Source organism: Diplotaxodon limnothrissa, linkage group LG12 (assembly GCF_057381915.1).
Source record: "Diplotaxodon limnothrissa isolate DT_005_m linkage group LG12, D_limnothrissa_male_GT1.1, whole genome shotgun sequence".
Classification (NCBI taxonomy): Eukaryota; Metazoa; Chordata; class Actinopteri; order Cichliformes; family Cichlidae; genus Diplotaxodon; species Diplotaxodon limnothrissa.
In genome coordinates, this window is record NC_140607.1 from 32,914,094 (window position 1) to 32,935,815 (window position 21,722).

The 21,722-nt window shown below is 40.6% G+C and overlaps 2 protein-coding genes across 3 annotated transcripts in view; one reads left to right on the plus strand and one right to left on the minus strand.

The window, feature by feature from the left end:
- The first annotated feature begins 1,289 nt into the window (after positions 1–1,289).
- Positions 1,290–3,509, plus strand: pebp1 (phosphatidylethanolamine binding protein 1). The gene is made up of 4 exons (XM_085368715.1): positions 1,290–1,444; positions 1,744–1,853; positions 2,076–2,176; positions 2,718–3,509. Exons 1-4 carry the CDS (start codon positions 1,310–1,312, stop codon positions 2,933–2,935), a joined length of 564 nt encoding a protein of 187 aa, XP_085224841.1. The 5' UTR covers positions 1,290–1,309; the 3' UTR covers positions 2,936–3,509.
- Positions 3,510–4,028: 519 nt separating this feature from the next.
- taok3a (TAO kinase 3a) overlaps positions 4,029–21,722 on the minus strand; it is a 64,210-nt gene continuing 46,516 nt past the window's right edge. For both annotated transcript variants that reach the window (XM_085367494.1, XM_085367495.1), the window contains exons 13-21: positions 20,847–21,044; positions 18,083–18,220; positions 12,821–13,057; positions 11,821–11,949; positions 10,756–10,959; positions 9,917–10,156; positions 9,295–9,507; positions 8,623–8,805; positions 4,029–5,342 (exon numbers count right to left, since the gene is read on the minus strand). In XM_085367494.1, the coding sequence (XP_085223620.1) occupies positions 5,181–5,342; positions 8,623–8,805; positions 9,295–9,507; positions 9,917–10,156; positions 10,756–10,959; positions 11,821–11,949; positions 12,821–13,057; positions 18,083–18,220; positions 20,847–21,044 (1,704 nt within the window). In that variant the 3' untranslated portion in view covers positions 4,029–5,180. The remainder of the gene's footprint in view (positions 5,343–8,622; positions 8,806–9,294; positions 9,508–9,916; positions 10,157–10,755; positions 10,960–11,820; positions 11,950–12,820; positions 13,058–18,082; positions 18,221–20,846; positions 21,045–21,722) is intronic.

The window sequence follows — 21,722 nt, forward strand, 5'->3', positions numbered from 1 at the left end:
CACAGACTAAAATAACAACCTAATTACAATCATGAGCTTGCATAAGGATACTAAAAAAAGTTTGGCCTGCAGGAATAGGAGTATTGCCTGTGAAGAAAGGGAGAGAGAGCTTTCACGGGAGTCTTACACCTCACAAATCAACACAGCCTAAGCTACAACCATACTCTAACCTAATTTAAAATTGTCTGGAGTCAGAAGGCTGAGCATTTAACATATGCTTACTCATTGTTTCAGTGTGTTTCATTTTCATTTTTTTCTTTTCATTTATTAAACTCATTTGATCTGAAATGCACTTTCCTACCCTTTACAAATACTAGGACTGGACTGTCAGACTGTCGTTAAAGTCAATGCATGCTCTGTTTTTTTGTCATTATCTGCAGACTGCTAAAATTTTAAGGAGGGCTGACTGTAGGATGTGCTTATTCCTGAAAAGACAAAAAAAACCCCAAAAAAACCCCCCACAACAACAACAACAACAACATACCAAAAACAAAACATACCCTCCTACCACTACCCATAACTTTAATAATAATAATAATAATAATAATAATAATAATAATAATAATAATCATCATCATTTCTTTCTTTTGCTTAAGTGTCTTGAGAAAACGTTAACGCCCATTGTTTAAAACAGTGTATAATGTCAACGTTTTAAAGATGGAAAAGTCTGGAAACATTAAGTTTGTTAATGGAGCACGTAAGGTGGAGAAGGGAGGAGCTCAGGACGGGTGATGTGATTGACGGAAACTTTAGCAAATCACAATCCACAAAAGAGTAACGGGGACTGCGCCCTCTGGCGGCGTTTCCTGTAGGTTTTTGTTTGTGCCCTTCAAATTAGAATCAGATTACTGGGAAAACCATGATTCATCATGAAGAGCCAAATATAGAAAATAATAATAATATGTTAATTCACGCCTCAAATAAGGGCCATATGCTGGAGAAATGCCGGCATTGAGCACCATATATTTATCAATAGTATGTGCAAATGGGCAACATTTTTCATAATATTAAAGTACCAATACCAGGAGCTAATAGAAAAGGATGATTGACAAAAGAGTACAGTAATTATAGTAATTATAGTTTTTGAAATTTATGTTTGTTAAGGGTTATTTCAAATTTTTAAAAACGGAATATTTTTCTTTTTGAACTGTTTAAGTGTTTTTTTTTTTTAAATTCTAACTCTTAAACACGCGGAGTCGTTCCATGTCGCACATCTTCTGCTGGTCCATGAATGCAGCACCGTTGGCAGTTCTCGTACATCTGCAAGTAGCGTTTCAGTTTGAATCGTCTGCAAAGCAAACGCCTCAAAATGCCTGTAGATTTGAGCCAGTGGACCGGGTCTCTTGCCCTGCAGGAGGTCGAGGAAAAGCCCGCAAAGCCCCTGACTGTAAAATACGGATCTGTGGAAATAGATGAGCTGGGAAAAGTGCTTACTCCAACACAGGTTTGTCAGCTAACCACTGTCTGTTAGCAAGTGTAGCTACTAGCGTCGCTTCTTGGTGATGCGTTTAAATGCTGTTTAAAGTACTGTACTGCATTTCTCTAAACTAACACTGCATTATAAATGATTACGTGGGATTGGTAAGATTAGTAAGTATTGTAACCGTCTACCACAAATTAATTGGGTTACATAATGCTCCCTGGTAGTATGCCCTTAGTCGATGGCTTTTAGCGCCCCCAAACGGCCTCAAACTCCGGCATAAAAGTGAAAGTTGACGCACTTTTGTCCGCGTGTTGCTGCAGGTGCAGAATCGACCCACTTGCATCGAATGGGAAGGATGTGACTCCAGTAAACTGTACACTTTGGCCTTGACCGACCCTGACGCTCCCAGCAGGAAGAACCCCAAATTCAGGTGAAAGGAGCATGTTAATGGAGCACAGACAGGACCTACTGGGAGGCCACTGAAGTGGGCCTAGGCTTTTCATTTGTGCCGCTTACATTTGACTCTTGATCATGTTCAAAAACACAGTTTCATAGCTACATTTTTTTTTGCACGAGGGTAATGACAGCTCGAACAGTTTCTGTACAGTTCAGATTTTCAATATCAAACTGATTATCTTTTCTTTCACTAAAGGGAGTGGCACCACTTTCTGGTAGTCAACATGAAAGGAAACGATGTGTCCTCTGGCTGCGTCAAGTCTGACTATGTGGGCTCTGGTCCTCCTAATGGCACAGGTAAGAATGAATGAAGTTTTACTCTAATGAACCTTTGGACAGTGCTGGGAGAATCAAAGTTTCCCAGGTGGCAACTGCCACAAAAACATCCATTAATATTCAATCTGACTCGCTCTTAAATTTTAGCAGAAGGCTCATAGCTGTGGTGCATGTGTGAAATTAGATTTCAAAACACCAATGATGCCCTGATGCACATGCACTGTGATAACAGAAATGACACAAATGGAAATTAATAAATAAGTAAACGGAACACATGAACAAGTGGAGTCTATAGGTAATTTGTAGAGCTCGTCTTGTATAAGCAAAATGTGTTTGGCACAATTTTGCATACAGATCACAATTCTTACTGGTAAAAGCTGCCAGGCAGGAGAGGGCACAAAGTTAATGTTCTCTTGTGTGAAATGTGGGGAAAAGGTTTAGACATGCAATTTTCTTTTCATGGTATCTGCTGCTCACGCTCTTTGGAGTTTAAAATAAACTAATTTTTTCTTTCTTAGTGTGTAATTCAACGTTTAAAATCCTGTGTGCTTGTCCAACTCAGGTCTCCATAGGTATGTGTGGCTGGTGTATGAGCAGTCAGGCACCCTGTCCTGCAGCGAGCCTGACCTCACCAACCGCTGCGGAGACAACCGCGGCAAATTCAAGATCCAGAGCTTCAGGGAGAAATACAGCCTGGGAGCACCAGTGGCAGGAACTTGCTACCAGGCTGAGTGGGATGACTATGTCCCTAAACTGTACGAGCAGCTGTCTGGAAAATAAAAACCCCCAAAAAGGACTCAACAGAATCACCCCAGCAGCATTATTAAAAACTATTATTTTCCCACTGTTGCCTACTCATGCTGTGAAAAAATAAATAAACAACTCCTTGGCATAAACCTGACCTGTACTCAGCTGCAATAAATCTGATGGACAAAAAATGGTTGTGTTCCTTGGAGAAATGTTTTCTGTGAGATCTAGAACACCTTGCTGTCTGTCAGTCAGCAAGATTATGCCAAAACTACCAGGACAAATTTCAGAGGAAGCTCTCAAATCTTTACAGCTGATTTAAGGAGCCATTTTTTTTTTTTTTTAGCTGAAGGGGCAGCAGAGGGCGCCACCAAGAAAAGGAATGAATTGATAAAATCATTCCTACTTCTAACCAAAAAAAATAAAGACCTTTAGATTTTGAAAATACAATGTTGATATTTCTAAGCTGAAATAAAATATTTTGACCATGCCCACAAAATGCCTCTACTAATAATTTGGTTTGTGCCAGGAATGTAAGGCTTGGGTAAAGGATGCATTTCTGTTCGAACATTTTTTTAAATGTAAATGCAATAAATCATTTTAGGAATTTTCCTTTGAGACCTAAAGTGTTCTATAAAAGTTTCATTTTGAGAGTTTAACTATATTTAGTAATTTATTTACAGCGAGGAGAAAGTGATTACCATGAATTTTGAAAAAAAAAAAAAAAAAAAAGATCACCAGGCTTTTAGTGACCTTTGTCCATGTAAACAACTACAGTAGTAGTTCCCGCTGGACCATGCAGATGAAGCTTAAGGTAGAATATTAAAGTTGTAGACATGGTTGGTTTAATTCAGCCCAACTTGGTTTTTTAAGGCCTGAGATTTGAGTTCAAATCTTCAGTGCACTTCTCAGGTAAAACGCCAAACGTCCAGGTGGTTGCAAAATTAAACAATATGATTAAACTGAGTTTTTTCCACATCTAATCTTTTTTCCATGCTTTTTCACAGTAAATTCCCAGACCATACCTTAGACATGTAAAACACCTTTTCAGTTTGTGTGATGAGCACTTTATTTACAAATATAATTAAAAGCTCTGACAGATTCATGCCTTTATTTTAACCTGGAAAAAAAAATTAAAGTGCATGCAATAATAAAGCATCATACTGGTCTGGTTTATAAGAAACTACACAGCTCTAGAGTTGTGTAAAGCAAGAAGTGGGGGGGAAAATGAACTGAAAAATCCATTGATAGATACCTGGATTTGGAATACTATCTGAAGAGAGGGGGAGGGGGAGAAAAAGCGCTTTTAAAAATTATTTTTCTGATTTAAGTGACAGTTAAAATACAATACGAAAATAAGTAAAAGCTCTCCATAAATCCTTCTATACACAAAGTACAAGTCCCCCTGCCCTCCCCATGAAGCCCTTTGTGCTAGCTGGGAGTTCACATCTCACGTGTATTATATTTCACATTGGCTGCCAGTGCAGAGAAATCAGTACAATACACATGTTGAGTACCATGATTCACCCACCCTGCAGTAATCACATGAAGGAATCACATATACTATAAGTGTACCTGTATGCACATTGTGAGTTTTTCGTCAAAGTATCAAATTATTTAAATTGGTCCTAAAAATGTCTGCGTGAATAAATACCAAAGAAGCAGCCCAGACGAACAGCTGCGGAAGGATCGGTTTGATTTTTCGCTTTGAGAGATTTTTTTTTGCGCTGCTCGAGACCAAAAAACAAAGTAACAAATATATTTATCGCCTCTGAAAAAGCATGGTTTTGAAGCGATTTTTGCTCATCCTACGACCTTCAATTTTGTCTCCCTCCTTTTTCTCAATTTCCACTTTTAGTCACACCAAAAGTGTCATCATTGCACAAGAAACAAGAAACACTGTGACTATGTTATTCTTACAAAAACATGACAACCACAGGAAGTTATCCAGCATATTTTTTTGTCATCTTGTGACACCACAGAGGCAAGGAGGGGGAGGGAGTATAGGTTGGTTTGTCAGGGAAGGGTGGGGGGACACTCAAACCTGCCATCGACCCTGACTGACCGGCCCAGAGAACACACCAGAGCTGATCTCGAAGAAGTTTCTTTCTTTCTTTTTTTTCTCTTTTCATTTTTTAAAGTGTGTTTGAGGAAGGGCATCAGCAGCTGTGAACACCTGCACTGTCAGGTCAGGTCAAAGGAGAGGTGGGGTGTTCTGAGGCAGACGGTTGCCCCAGGGGGACTACATGAAGATGGCGGTGGCAGAAACAACGGCCCCTCATCTGTAGTCGTCCTTGGGAAAGTCCAAGGTGCCCAGGTTGTTGAAGCCCAGACGCATGCTTTCCATGTCAAAAGTGTCGATCTCCCGCTCCTGGCGTTCCAGCAGGTGTTTGATGCGGTCGGTTCGCTCCTTCTGAAGGGAAACCAGCTCCTCTTCAATCTGCAGGTGACATGGGAACAAGAAATATTCAAAGTTAAATGTAGTTTACTCATTTCTAAGATACATTTGTCTGTTCTTGATGATCATTAGGTTTTGATTTTCCCTCCAGTTTAAATATTAAAAACTTTTTTGTAAGCCTGAAACAGATATAAAGCATCTTCAACACTGCACTTAAAAAAAAACAACAAAAAACAAAAACAAATACAACTTTGAATGTTCAGTGCTTTAGAAAATAATAGAGGGCAATGTGGGATGGCCGTGGCTGAGGAGGTAGATAGGGTCAACTACTAATCAGAAGGTTGATGGGTTCAATCCAACCCACATATCAGCAAGTGTCCTTGGGCAAAATGCTCGACTGATACTCCAAACAGCGTATCAGGTGCCCGATGCATCCATCAGTGTGAGAGTTGAAGCGATATATGACACATTGCATGGATGTGTGTGACTGAGGGGGTAATGCTTGTAGTAAAAATCTCTTTGAGTGCTTAATTTACCAATATATACAATTAAAATATAAATATAATAAACATACTCCAGTGATTATTTTCAGGCAAGGAAAAACCTAAACTGGGTGACACTATAAAACGTGACCTATGCACCTTAGTTATTCATTAAAAAAATCAGTTTTTCTTTAAGTATAGTGTATTTGAGTTTTGTCATAGCTCGACTTGTAAAAGCAGAAATGGCGTGGAAGCATTAATGACATCAATAATGCCTGTTCGCAGAGCTGAGAATAGTTTTCTGGTGATGTAATGCAGGACCTCTGAGTAACTGGTGAAACCAGTTAATTTATGCAAGAAAAGCAGAGATTTGCAACAATATTTTTCAACATTATTCTTGGGTTATTTTTTATTGTTAGATTGTTCACTACTCGGTCACTGGGGCAGACCTTTTTGTTTTTAGTTGATATTTTTAATATGCATACCCAAGATTCTTTTTTTTAAGTCTAGACAGTGAGCATGAGGTACTTTGCTTCCTTGATCAAATGTGTCTTAAGTGAGAATGACAACTGCAGAGCTGTTCATGCTGGGCATTTTTTTTTTAAATATCCTCACAACATTACAATGAGTATAACTGCAGGCACACTTCATGAACTGCTTTCGTTACCTCAAAGGTGCAAGTCTGTCAAGTTGTACTCACCACAAACACAACTCAGCACACACGTCCACAGGTGAGGACAAAGCAGTGTGTGGCGCAATACGGCAATCTTGCCAACTACTGAGCATGCACAGAAAACTCCAGACTCTGACCATGAACCGAACCGGAGGACAATAGTGCTTCTAAAACCATGACATCATCCGTCTCGAAGTGCAGATCTGGATGCTGCCAGGAGATGGCAACAGACCACCACAGCCTGCACCGGCTACACTGGATGGCAGGCGGCATTTCGAAGGTCCCTTTCTTTGTTGTCGGAGTGCTGTCTACTAGACTGTATCGATGACGTAGGCCACTTTTGAAGGAGGCATACTCTCATCTTATTACATGTCATTGCTATACCATACAGGTTGTATAAAGGCTCACGTTAAAGACAGCAGATGTCTATCAGGAGTGTCTTGCATCACATTACGGGACAAAGACTGGTACAACTATCAAATGTTTGGAAAATTATAACAAAGGTGATAAAGCCCCATGACAGCTGCTGATATCACAGGTGAGAGCAGGTTGCACACGTTTTAGGCACTTTAGACTGAACGCATACAGCAACCTATCATGAACTAGCTTAATAATAAGCTACACCACATAAACTGTTAGCTGTTAAAAATAGAGGATGATGCTGTAATAAGGGCTCAATACTGTTGTCTAGAGATTTCACCATCATTACGAGTGTGTGGGAAAGAAATGGTTGTCCGCGCCCCGCAGGAAGCCATGCCACTGTCATCACCACCTATGGTGAGGGAAATCTGTGTGTCCGTGTGAACTTGTGTATGTCTGTCGGGGTCACCTTTAATGCCCATGCTGCTTGCTGATGTGGATGCAAATGAATACCCCAATCTGTTTGCTTAAGCTTCAGGTGAACTAGTTGCTTTTCAGCAGATTATCGCCTCTAGACGAAGCTTTAAAAAGTCTCCTTCCTTCATGGATTAATAGGAGTGACGTCAAAGAAGGATGTAGAAAAAATTTATTCAAAACTTAAAAGCAATGCAGTATCAGTCAAAGAAACTGACTTCTGTTTGCTTTATATCTTATTTTTTCATGTTTTGTTCCTTCTAATAAAAGACGGCATGCTACGCTGCATATCAGACTAGGCTGTATATAAAAAATGGACACAGAGTTTCTTGATTTGCAAAGTCAGGTCTTTGAAGTCTGAAACTGAGATTTTTTGTTGCTTTCTCATGTTTGAAACTAGGTGTGATGCATTAGAAAAACTGCTAATACCAACTTGGATCATAATTAGAAAAAAGAACCTTATATTTTATTAAAGAACATTTAAAACTATTGATTGAGATACTATTTTTGCCAGTATGAGTAGTTGCCCCCTATTGGCAATGAGAAAGAATAACGAATTAAAGCGCTTCTGCACTGGCTTCAATTTTCAGACCTGGAATCTTTTATATAACGTCTATGGAAAAGTTAGATGATGTCTGGACAATCATCACTATTTAGGTCTTTAAAAGATTTTACAGGAGAAATAGCGATAAGAGCAAAAACTTTTTTTTCCCCAATTTAAAAGGCACTTAATACAGTGCAAAACATTTGAACTATGGGGGGCTCCAACTAACTTGCAACATCATACTTTTACTCTGCATTAACCCAACTGTATTTTTAATTCTTTCTTTCTGAAGCCTTATGTTGCACTGGAGCAGTTGTTGTCTTACAGGCTGTCAGTAATACAACTTTTCGTTTGTTCTAGTCTTGCTTATGTTCCAGCTCTGTACTGAAAAAGCACATTAGGTAAATTGTATTTTCTTTGATGATGAAAGTCACAGATTTAATTAAATTGATGCAAATATTCTCTATTTGTTGAATCAGTGGGGATACTTTAAGTTGATCAATAGACTGAGGCCAAAAGCTAATTTGTTCTAAATGTGAGGGGAAATAGCACATCCCTATTGCCATGTCAGTGATGGTGTTTTATTTATTAGAGTTTGTCTTGAAGTGTTTGAAGAATTCATTCTCTGTTTTAAAGACAGTACAAAAGATGTTCTCCTTGTGCGTTTCATTTATGGTTACTAAACTGACCAATTATGAATGAACAGGATTATAAAGCATGCTCTATGAAGGCTTGAAAAACCCCAAATGTATAGCTCTCATTTAAAATAAAGTGTTTATTTCACAACACCTTTTGTTCCAGGTGTGCTCGGCGCAGCGACACCTTCTGCTCCAGCTTCTGCTGCTCACGCTCATGCTGCGCCTCGGTCTGCATCTTGATCTTGCTCTGGTAGGCATTGAGCAGCTCCATCTCCTGCTGCAGCTGCTGCCTCAGGGCCTGGCACTCCGCTTCCTGGGCCTCATCCAGACGCAGCTGACACAGCCGACCATGGGCGGCAACACGGGAGAGAGAGGTACAAAGACACAGAGAGAGAGAAGTTGGGGGCGGGGGTTACACGGACAAGGAACACACAAGGAGAGAGTAGAGAGAGAGCGGGGAAAGAAGACACAGAGATGAAATAAGGCGGGGAGGTGGTGACGGAGGGATGGAAGATAGTAGAAGGGCAATGGGGACAGACAGGGCAAGGAAAGCCAGTGGAAAGGGGCGGGAGGAGGGAAGGTTGGAGTAAGACATGAAGGGAGATAGTAAAGGAGTAAAAAAAAAAAAAAAAGGGTGTGATACGACGGAGAAAGACAAAACACGAGACAAACAAACAGGAGAAAAATACAAGAACATAAGCAACAGGTGGAAAGAAAGGCTTCATATACTTCATTCATTTAACGTGACCACCTGCACTTTAGTAAAGAGAAATTCTTGTTTAGCAAATATGATGAAATATGAAATGAACGTCTCTCTGCTCACCGCCTGTGAAGCCATCATTTCGTTGATGCTCTGCTCATACTGCTCAGCCAGAATGGCCAGCTTGCGTGTCTGCTCATCCTTCAGGGCCTTGAGAACAGTCTTGTGCTCGGCCTTAGGCGTAACTTCCATCTGGTGGTGGCGTAGGGCTTTGTACTGTTTGGTCTGCACCTTACATGTGTCCTGAAACTGCTTCTTGATCTGCAGCTCCAAAACCTGAAGGATGGGCCAGAAAAACGGTGACAGTGAGAATGAAATCAAGAGTTAAATAGAGCACATTTTTGAAAGGTTAGAGGTCTAATGTCCCAATCAAAAGGCACAGTTCGAGGCTTTGATACCTTAAAGGCAAATTAAAATGAAATTCATAGGTGACATATTTTGGATATTCTTACACCATTTCCCCGAAATTAATTAATTTGTTACATTCATATTGCATCACAGTTTTATCAAAAACTAGATGTTGCTCATCACTTGCACAATCTTAGAAGTGGATCCCAAAGGCAAGGGATTTTTTTCCTTTTAAGGATGATGGGAAAAAGGGATTTGAAATATTTCAAGCACTTATATATCAATCCATCAAACAAAATTTAAGATATTAGATCGACTGGTCTCTGCGCTGACTCACTTTGAGATTCTTGGGTTGCTGCCGGAGCTCCAACACATGCTTGCGATGAAGTTCACGCTCACGTCTGTTGTTGTACTCAATCTGGTTCTCCAGCTCCGTCTGGTGCTGCAGGCGGATGAGGTCCATACGCAGCTTCTGCAGGGTCTTCAGCTGCCTCTGCTCCAGTTCCTGCGTGGACTCATCGTGGCGGATCAGCATGGCATGCTCCATCTCTTTCTGGGTCTTCTTCTTGTTCAGCTCCTAGGCGGGCCACAAGGAGACATGGAGGTTACAGCAAGGGAATAAAAGGATGAATCTCAGCAAGTACTATTGATGAGCATCAATTTTACATCAACATATTCCCTTGCAGAAATCAATTTTACTGTTTTGTGCTTACAGCATTGATTGCAACTAGTAACAGCTGAGAGGAAAAAGGAAGAAAAAAAATCAATAAACATCACATATTTACTTTCCCCCCCTCTTGCTTCTAGTTTAATCACATTGATTTTGGAGCATTTTCCCACAGAAAGTTTTTGGATTTCCTTAAACTCACTCAACAGCTTTTCAGATTATGGCATTGTTGGCTTGTTTTGTTGTGGATTAATCCTGCTTACAGTTAATATAAAACACCTGACAGATCTAAATAACACACTACTGTCTGCTGTGAAAACATTTGTGGGACTTTTGTACACCAAGATCATAAACACTAAACAAGGGTTTAGTATTCAAACTCGCGATGTGGGCATATATGGTTTGATCAATTCAGTCGGAAGTTTACAGTAGTAAAGTTATCCAAAAGCAAAACATTTATAGATTTACAACTTGCACACGAGTTTTAGAAACTTGTATGTCCTCCACACCTCTCTGATCTGTTCCTGTTCCAAATCGTGCCTCTTGATCATGACTTTGCGCTTGAAGGCGCGGCAGTTCCTGTCGTAAAAGACCCTCTGCTGGGACAGCAGATGGGCCTCCTCCTCGGCCTGGGAATGTTGCATGTTCTCCTTGTGCTTGGACAGACGCTCCTGTTTCTCCTTCTTGGGTGTGCTGTGGTCCTCGTTCATCTCCTGATGAGAGGTGGAAATTCCAAGTAGAAGGGGGAATAGAGAAAGGAGATTGTGTTAACATACACAAGACAGAAGATAAAAGTATTACTAGTAAAGCCTTCATTGTAAGCAGTCAGTGGTGAACTGTGTAGTTTGGGATGTTAATGGATATGTGAAAAACAAATGTTGCCTAAACAAGCTATTTGTAAGCCATTTTTTGCTGGGGAATAAAATAGAACCTCTATTCAAATCAACTTCATCAAATATTTTTAGTAAGACCATTTGGTCAACTCAAGGTGACCTTTTATTTTGAACAACAGTTTACTTTTAAAGCCAAAGGAAGAAAAAGAAAATCTTTTTCTTCTAAATAAAGGAATTTTCTTTCTCTTTCATGCGCAATCTACAACTCGCGCTAATGCACTTAACACATGAGCCTGATCCCTGCTCTCTGTGGTGTCTAATTCCGTTATAGCCCTCAGTTGGTGGGAAATATCTCTCTCTGCCAGCGATGCTTTCTCCTAACTGTGCTGACCTAATTTTGGTCACTTATCATGTAACTGAAAACACAGTGTATCACACTGCCAGCCCACAAGAGTATTCTCTGGATTCTTTTACAAGGTTGTGGTGGTTCACAAGTGCTCCGGTGAGCGTATGGATTTCTGACTTTTCTTGTTTGTGTGTACATACATGTGTAGGTACACAGTTGGTAGGCTGAGTGACTCAACACAACTTCCAAAAGACCATGCTGAAGTGGAAGTGTATGTTTGTGTGTGGGAGCCTGATTCTTCAGCACAGAGCGCAGAAGGTCACGTGTCACCCATGAGAAGGCGTGCGAAGGAGCGCGCCTGAGAAGAAAAGAGGAAACCAACGAGCCCAGCATACCTCCTTAATCTTCTCCTTGCAGAGTTTGTACTGCTTTTTCTGATTATCCAGAAACGTGGTTAGCTCCTTCTTCTGCTGGGCCATGATCTGCTGCTGGAACTTCTTCTCGTCTGCTAGCGCCGTCTTCATCTGGGCAGAATAGACAAGGACAAGAGCATGGTTAGATGCCCCTGACCAGCAACAGACAACACGCCACCAAACTGTGGACAAATACATTCATGCACAAACCTATATAAGAACATTAAAGTATATTAACATATATTAACAAAAGTATATTTGAAGACAATAAGTTGGTTGATTAAAATTCTAACACAAACAATGTCCTGCTTAATTATAATATGACCAGTTAAAAATTCTAGTCTGCACTTCAATTCTAAATCAGATGTTAGAATTCAGATAAAATTGCCATAACATTTGTTCTTCTAGATGATGAAACAACCTTTTTTTTTTTTTAAAGAAAAGAGACATTGCAGTTATAGTTATAGAATTCTATGTAAATATCTAGTAACATGTTGGTTTGTGACAGCCACATGTCACCTATTCATGACACCGTTTAGATGTACAGACTCGTCTACATAAACAGATAAACTATCTCCTTGACTGTTGCAGCACGCACGCTGGGTGCTAATCACAAAGATATACAATGTGTTTTTCAGAGCGTGACACTCTGTGACCCAGTTCTGCCCCTGTGTTTCATCACATGTATCATTGGGTGGCAGCAGTGGGTTAAGTTCTAACAAAAACGTCCTCATTACTCATTGCAACACTGAACGGCTTTAAAATAGCAACACTTTAGAAAAGAATAGAACTTTTTGACGTGTTTTTCTTCAGCAGCATTAGAAATGTCACAGCTTCAGTATTATTCCCATTTTTTCAAAGCTGACCAGGTCCACCAGCCAACTGTTGCATTGTACATGTAAGTCAGTGCGATCATTTGTGAAATAACCTAACAGTTACTGCACTTATTCATAATGTCCTGTAACCCCATCAAAAGTCCCACCTCTTTCTCAGAATGCACAGCATGCCGTTTTGCCAGCTTCTCCAGTTCAATGTAGGCGTTGTTGGCCTGCGTCTCCACCTCTTTCTGCAGCTTGAGCCGATGCTCGTCCATCTCGGCCTTTAGCTTGTTCTCCAGGGCGATCAGCTGCTTCTGGTGCTGCCGCCGCATGCGCTTGTAGCCGGACATCTGTTCTCGCAGCTCACTTTCCTGCTCATGCTCATGAATCTGTTTGGTCACCTGTGGTGAGAGAAAAGTTAGAAGATGCAAATCAAATTACTTCACAAAAAAAAAAACAAAAAAAAAAAGAAAAACCCCAAACAGTAATGCCTAACTGATTAATTCGATATGATCAAAGTATCTCGGTTCATTTACGAGAAGAACCTCAAACAAAACCGTTACAAAACAAAACCGTTCACCTGTTGTAATCAGACTACATTACTTGCTAGTTTTACATGTACAAGAAAGAATGTTCAACATGTGATATGAAAATAATGACATCAAGAAGCAAATAATTTGAAATCCACCACTTCAGCTGAACAAAAGCTCTTTCATCTGACAATCTCAGATTCGCAGACACTGCACAGAATAGCCGACTTCAAAGTTCCTCAAATGTATTCAAGTCAGAGCGTGGGAAAGAAAACAAAAATGCTGTAAAGACAATAAACATCTACTGTATGACTAAATTTAACCTGAGGCAATGACCTTACTGGTATTTCTTAACACTTTCACTTATTCTTGCTTTTAACCCAAACCTTGACCTGACCCACCAACCTGAGGACAAAAAGGGTTCTCCACATCTAGGTAGTACTCGCTCCGCATCTTCTCATAACTTCCACCTGAACTCCTCAGGCCAAACATGATGGCAACTTTAGCCAAGTGCACCAGCATCCAGGAACCTTGTGCAGCATCCTATGCCCGACAGAACCCTGCCTGAGCTCCGATGCCACCCTGAGACCCCCCCCCGACACACTTTACTGGACGTTGAGCCCCCTCCCTCTCCTTGGTTCGCGCCCTGGGCACGCAGCGGCCAAGGCAGACGTGTGAACTGTGAATGAGGCAGTTGGACACCGCGGGCCAACAAGAGCACAGAGCGGCTCTTTAGTCAGGCTAACGCTAAGCGGCGGACAGCAGGTGGGTCACATGAATACCTCATTGAGAAAGACTGAGAGAAGTTGGAGGGGGGTGTTAGAGAGGAGCAGGCCGAGAGATGAGGGGAGGGAGGGTGATTGCAAAGGAGAAACAGCAGATGGAGAGTCGCTGGGAGAGAGTTAAACAGGAAAAATAGAAATAATCAGCAGTAAAATAAGAGCATCTACATGGAGAAAAAAAAAAAAAAAAACAGGGTGGGGGGAAATGGGGTGGAAATATGTGGAGGCTGAGCTCCCCTTCTCCTTAATCTGCTCTGAATCAATACCTCTACTGTAATAGAACCTCCCAATCCTAGTCACTTGCTTCGCTGCCACCATGCATACAGCCACAAAGGGCCAAGTCAAGTCATGTGACGGCTTCTTTCACTCAAGGCTTTGGGACTGGAAAGGAGATCATATTCAGGGAGAGGAGGGAGGGAAGGCATGCAGGCTAAAGGTGAATGTTAGAGTGAGTGAGAATTAAGCGCCCAAACTTTAATTTTTGCTTATTTTGCAGTTCAAGATGATCCGTCTTCACAGAGTTTAACTTGTGTGAACGTGCAAGCCTACTTAAATAGAATTATTGCTGGTGGTGACTGATGCATTTTTGTTTGCAATAAATTATAACTACAACAGTCCACTTAGTTTGATCTCTGTGTTTGCAAGGCATTTAGCGTCAGTGAATATGCAATATCACAATTGTGACTTTATGATAACACAACATCGAGGGCAAGAGCCAGACCTACATCGATATCAAGAGCCTCAAAACGCCGAAATCCAAGTAAATATTAATGCTCCTGGTAGGCAACAGAAGAAGACTATCCCCTTGTCAAACCTCCATGATTCTTCTTTATCGCTTCCTTATTACATTAAGGAAAACACATTTCAACCCTGGTAGGTACCACATAGAAAAAGCATGGTTGTAGTTTGAATGTTACTGCAGATGTATAGTAGCATGTAGCAAAGACATCTGGTTTACAGGAGGAAGCAAAAGGCCTCAGACCTTTGTATAGCATGCCTTTTTCCTGCCAAATGTGAGGAGATCTCCCTTCTCAAGTCTGATCACAAAAAATAGGACTCAAATGCAAAAGATGTCCATCTAGCTTATTCAATTCTGACACTGACCTGTAAAGAACAAACATCTTAATATATATAACTGCATAACATGAAAGTTAACAAGTACAACTTTAATTCTGCAAGTTGCAAGAAAACTGATGGGGGAGGAGCACATTTTGATATGCCTTACACTACACTTTAATTTCCCATCAGCGTTTATGCTGTCAGGTTACAAACTGCAACCAGCAGCTAAAGAATAGATGAAGTGAAATATTTTACAACAATGTTGTCTCTCACACCAGCTTACACGTCAGTCAGTGGCTTCATCTAACCTATAATAACCCCTGCCCTCGCTCTCACTCACTGTCTCACATTCGTTCACCTTCTCACTTTGCATCCATGTCTTTCCAGTTTTCCTGTCCCCTCATCATTTTTCCTTTTCCACGCATCCCTGGATAATTTTACATCCTGCTCTCCTTCACCTTCTTTTCATGCCTTTTCCACAATACCTCTCATGTCTTTGGTTTTACCCCTTTCTTCTCTTGTTTCCCCACTGCTACATTTATTCAGACTCCACACTTCATTTCACCAGTAAATGTGATGTTCTTTGGGTTTTTTTGTCAGTTAAGATTTCAATCAGCACTGCTCTTAAGTCTCACCTTTGTTTTCCTATCCTTTTCTCTGCCCTTCTTATCTCCCCAATATCTGCCAGTGTCCTCTATGATGCCTTTACTTTCTCTTTCAGTTCACTAAATCTTTAATCTCTTGCCTTTTCCCTCAAATCACCATGACTTTTCTTTATAAAATAATAGTTTCTAATTATTTTGATTTTAGCTAATAATTCCCCCCTATTTAAACCATTCTTAATTGTTTATGTTTTCTCGCTTGTGTTGCTCTCCATCTTCCTATCTGGCTATCAATTACCCCTTGCCATCTGGACCCCCCCATACTGTCCTACCTCTCCCTCTTTGTCTACCTGCTTCCAGTCTCAGTGAGTCGAGGCCAATGTGAGGATGTCTGTGCTTGGAAGAAAAAGATGATGTAATCTCTTCCAGTGCCGGTGGGCAGGACCGGCACTGTTACACTACAGAGAGGCTGCCTTTTTTCAGTTAAACAATGTGTAATCTCAGCTGCCATTATCTACAAGTTTAATCCACCGCAATATGCATTAGATCAAAAGTATTTTCAAGTATGATTAGAAGTGTTTCTTTAAAGGATAAATGGTAGAAAAACAATTAACAAAGAGTTAAGGTGAGGAAGGAATACTTTTTTTCCGTTTTATGGTAAATTTAAGTGAGAAAATGATCCAGGATACAATTTTCCATCTTTTGTGGCTAAGAACAAATATCTATAAACTCCACAATCCCTGTTTTCTGATGAAAAAGGCATCTCATCATCTTGTGAGGAGGTAAAAAAACAGCAGGCTTATTGCCACTGTAATCTTTCATGTCAGTGGGAGAACATGTGAGGTTGTTTATGTATACATCAACTTCTTTCCCTAAGTGCCATAAAGGGAGGACTTTAAAAAGTGTTTTTTTATTTATTTATTTTTTTTAAATTATATGTGATTAAATGATATTAAGCAAGGCATGATCAGTTTGTAAATCACATTGTTATATTTCCTTCTAATGCAGTACTGTAGGGGTTTCCTAAATTCAGAAATCACATTAGTTACAAATCAAAATATTACTTGCTCCTAATTTTCTGCATAATGTGTGTACTAAAAAAACAAAACAAAAAACCTCAACAAGAATAGATTGACCTACGGTTTTGCAAGAAACTACTTTCCAATGCTGTGAAAGTGACAATAACTCTTCCCAAGCAACTCTTTGGTTTTAAAAAGGTAAAAACAGCAGACCTAAACAGTTGATGATGCATTTTTCCTAGGCTGAAACGTCACCCACATACTGCGATCCATGGTCAGCAGCAGTCGGAAGACTACATCAGTTCACAGTTATGCGTGAGGGTTTTCAAACTACAGTTCCCAACTGCAGTCTTACATATACCATGTATCATTATCATCTGTTAATCATCTGCAAATCAACAGAGCCCATAAACATATGACATAGAAAAAAAAAATCAAAAACAAAATCATGTAACCTTCAGTGCCGGGGAACTACGGTTGCGGTCAACAGAAAACACACACAGCATCGGACGGTCACTGGTTCGTGCTCTCTTCAAGGACAATATGAGGACACACAGTTTCTTGTGCACACAAACACAAACACACACACACTTCTTTGCTTACATTCTCTTGTATGTGACAAGATTTCTGGTTTAAGACCTGGCAGCAGAGGGGAACTCACAATTAAAACCAGTGGGTCATGGTTGGGTAAACACACACACACACACACACACACACACACACACACACACACACCACCACAACTACTTTCTAGTTACTAGAGCCGGTTTCCATGACAACAGACAGGGAGGGAGAGAGAAAGAGAGTCATAGAAAGAAAGAAAGCGCAAGAGAGAGAAAAAGAGAGAGAGAGGGAGAGAGAGAGTATTCCACCCCCTTCAACTCAGAATATTGAGTCAGATCTGAGAATGATGTATTATCAAATGGAGGCCAGGAAGAAATAAAGGAGAGGGTGGGAGGATGGGAGTGGTAATGCGAGGCGTAGTACAAGAGGAGAAAACAAAAGGAGTGGGGTGAATGAATGGAAAAAACAGCAGAGAAATAATATAGTAGACAACGATCCAAACAAAGTGAAGACCAAAAGATGGGAAATAAATATTTCAAAAACATCTAAACATGGAGACATACAATAACATTACCCACTGAGACTGGGGTCATTCACGCACCACATTCACAGTAAGCTTTTTAACAAAGACAAACAAAAAAATGCCCTTTAATGCCCTCATAGAGCTGTGGTGTGAACATGAAACAGAGATTTGAGCTTCTTCAAGAAGTAATTTTTTAAAAATTTGTTTGGCCTTCCAAACAGCGCAACTTTTAAGTCAAATAAGTAGAACAAATTAATGACACTGAAACATTTACAGCATGCAGAAAACATGCTTTAGGACCTTGAAAAGAAAACACCAATAGAAAGAAGAAAGTTTTAGGTTCTTACCAGTGAGGCAGACTTAATGGTGGCAAAGCGGCCCTGGTTTTTGTAGTTTTGAGCCTGGCTGCTCTTATCAAAGGAAGCTGGCGTCGGCTCTGGCCGATGGTCCCTGTGGATCCCGTCGTCCCAGTTGTATTGATGGTCCTGTTTGAAAACAGAGGAGAGAAATTTAGGACTGGTAAATACTAAAAGAAAACAGAATAAATAACAACCAAGTGATCAAAGTTTAAAAAAAATGATAGTGTAAACTATGTTGCACTGCAGGGCACTCAACTTTTTTTTTTTTAACTTATTAAAACTGTGCCAGTATTGAAATTCGTCACCATAATTCTGTGACTTACAAAAGAAATACTCCCCACTGATTTAACCCATACAACTTCTACACTTCACAAAGATTCTTCATCATTTGATAAAACTGTGTCAACTGTAAGCTTGCATGTCATGATGAAACATCAACACCCAGCACCCCCAATAAAATCTGACTGACAAACATGCAGGGAGGCCCAGGGACCAACGAGTGCTTTTATGCGTGGAGGGAAATTCACCGCCATCAGAAAACAATGTGTGTCATTTTTAATTGTTCTCATCACAGCCCCTGAACTTGAAACAGCACACTGGTTGTCTGTTCATAAAGTGACAACCTTATTCAAGCTCTGTCAAAATACAAAGAGAAAATGAAGAAAGAGAATGACAGAAGTGACAGCCCTCTCTTCACAGAGTTGATTTCCAATGCGAATGTAAAGCACAGTATTGACCTGTGTGTGTGTGTGTGTGTGTGTGTGTGTGTGTGTGTGTGTGTGTGTACACAGGATGCCACATGTGCAAGGGGAATTTGCTCTGCTGCTAGTTCACATGTATACACGGCCTTTGTTCTCAAAGTGTGAACGGTGTCAGTGATGAACTTGAAGCAATCTGCAAACAGTGAGGACTGTCAATGGTTTCCATGGTTTTGGGGGGAGGGGTTTATGCATACTCTTGAACGGTGCGAGACACCAAAGGATGTTTGCACAGAGCCATGTTTCCTTTTCATTTGTTAAGTGAGACAGTTATCAACCCAGAAAAGAAGTGAGTCAACCAGTAACAGTCTTTGTTTCTTCTTCCATGCACTGAACTCTGGGAAAAGTGTTTAAGACTGTTTACTAATACCATTTCAAAAGACAGGAAAAATGTTAGGTACAAAGTTGTCCTTGTGCTTAATTCCACTTGGCTTGACTTTTTTGTCTCTCTTTCAGTGGGGCATCTCAGAAAACAGACTACAAATCTGATTTGACCTTTGTTGTGACTTGGATTTCTCAGACTTTATAATCTTCTTTATTTTGTAGCAGTAAAACGATAACTCTGAAGTACTGTACAGGTATCAATGACTTACGCAAGAGATATTGTAGAAGGAAGAGACATGTCTCTAAAACTAAATGTTGCAGTTTTGTTACCCTTGCCCCCAAAATCCATGAAATAAAAAACATACTCATCAAGTTAAAGCGGTGTGGTGGCAGGAATAGCTCTCTAATCAATACCCAAAGCAAAGGTGTGGCTATGTGTAATTTATAAACTTGGCTTGCTGAGTTCATATTTGTTTGTTCCTCCCATTGGAAGAGTGCACTAGGATGATGTTTATGTCAGCACTCTGGATTGAGCAATTAATGGAGCTGTAATGTTGTGACATATGTGCATACACAGCTGAAGTAACTTGTAGATTAAAGAAAACTTTAGCTAAAATAAGCTAAAATGATGGCAAGTTTCCAAAAGTTTTAACTTTTTTTTTTTTTTAATTAAATTGATGGTGATGCTATAGATTTTCTTTTTTATGTCTCGGTGACCACTGAAATGAAAGCCATGGCTCTCTTTCCATTCATTTAAATAGGGGCCTCAAGATAACCCCTAATCAATTCCAAGATGGCTGTCAAGTTGTAACACTCTCCATCTAGATTTAAAGTGATGAACACTTTGTAGTCGACAACTGGTTGTATGGCACATTTCAGGGTCTGTTTGTACACGGCACCAACTTGCACTACATATTTCCATCCATCCATCCGCTTCCGCTTATCCTTTTCAGGGTCGCGGGGGGCGCTGGAGCCTATCCCAGCTGTCATAGGGCGAGAGGCAGGGTACACCCTGGACAGGTCGCCAGTCTGTCGCAGGGCTAACACACAAGGACAGACAACCATTCACACTCACATTCACTCGCACATTCACACCTAGTGGCAATTTGGATTATCCAATTAACCTATCCCCACAAGCTGCATGTCTTTGGATGGTGGGAGGAAGCCGGAGTACCCGGAGAGAACCCACGCAAAACACGGGGAGAACATGCAAACTCCACACAGAAAGATCCCGGCCTGATGGTGGAATTGAACTCAGGACCTTCTTGCTGTGCGGCAACAGTGCTAACCACCGTGCCACCTACATATTTCCCACTTGGTTATATATGAATCGAGTATCCTTCACACCCTCTGGTTGTCACTGCAGTAGCTGATCTTAGATGAACTCAGTATTTCAGTGGTTGTTTGGACGGTTGTTGCTAGTAGTTGTTGAAATTATTCTTTAATTATTTCATAGTCTCCGGCTGTCACAAAACTGTCTCCAGTTTTATATATTTTTTTAATTAATTAATATTTTAAATTGTATTTAGTTTTAAAAAAAATGAGATTAACACTGTTTGAGTATGATGGCTGATGCTCAGTTAAAAGGCTTTGGGAACAATAAGAACTCCCAATAGTGGTTTCAAACTTTCAGCCTTAATCACCATCCCGTCTTCACCCTTAATTTTTACCTTCTTGGTGTGTGGGGAGGAGTCCAGGGTGCTGCTGTAGTCTTGGGGATGCATCATGGTCATATCAGAGCAGCTGTCATCCAACACCTCCTGCATGCTGTTCACGCTGCTGCTCTGGCTACCCGTGCTAACCGAGGTGCTGGGAATAGAGTGGTTGCTGCCCAGGCTGTTCATCTTACAGCTGGCTGCCTCGCTGTCCTGCAAGTGCGCACAACATATACACGTGTTCAGAAACACAAATGTACACAAACACTCAAGGAACATGCTACTGAAATATACAAAAGTCACCCGTGACCTTCGCCCAATTATACCCAGGCTTTCTTCAAACTGTACCATTAAATGGAGTTGCCTCAATACAAACGGCGGGGGGGGGGGGGATCACTGATGCCCTATAGATTGCATTAGAGTCAAAGTCATGCTAAATTGCCTATTAACCTCTAATTGTTAAGATGTGTGTGTCTGAGTCATTCAGTAGCATCTGAGCTTATGTTAATGGGCAGTGGTCAGACAGAGGTCTTCAGATTACAAGTCAACTTGAAGGTGTACAAGACAGATACGGGATGAAACTGTGTAGCTTTTAGAAGCAAAAGCCAATTCACTTAGGTCTAAGGCAACAGGACAGGATATTTACTCAGTCTTTCCACATAAAACAAGGATTGGTACAGCAGGTTTTTCAGGGTAAGGCTTTCAGCAGTGTCTTGTTGCACCAAGGTCTGGTGGCTGCTGTGAATTGTGTCACATGGTGTAGGATGACATTACTGTCGCTACGAGCTGTCCATAACTGTTCACTTTACTTCAGGCCAGGTCAGCTAAAGGACATTTCATCTCAGGCTACCAAGACTGCATGAGAAAGACTCCCATTTGTTGTGATTTCAA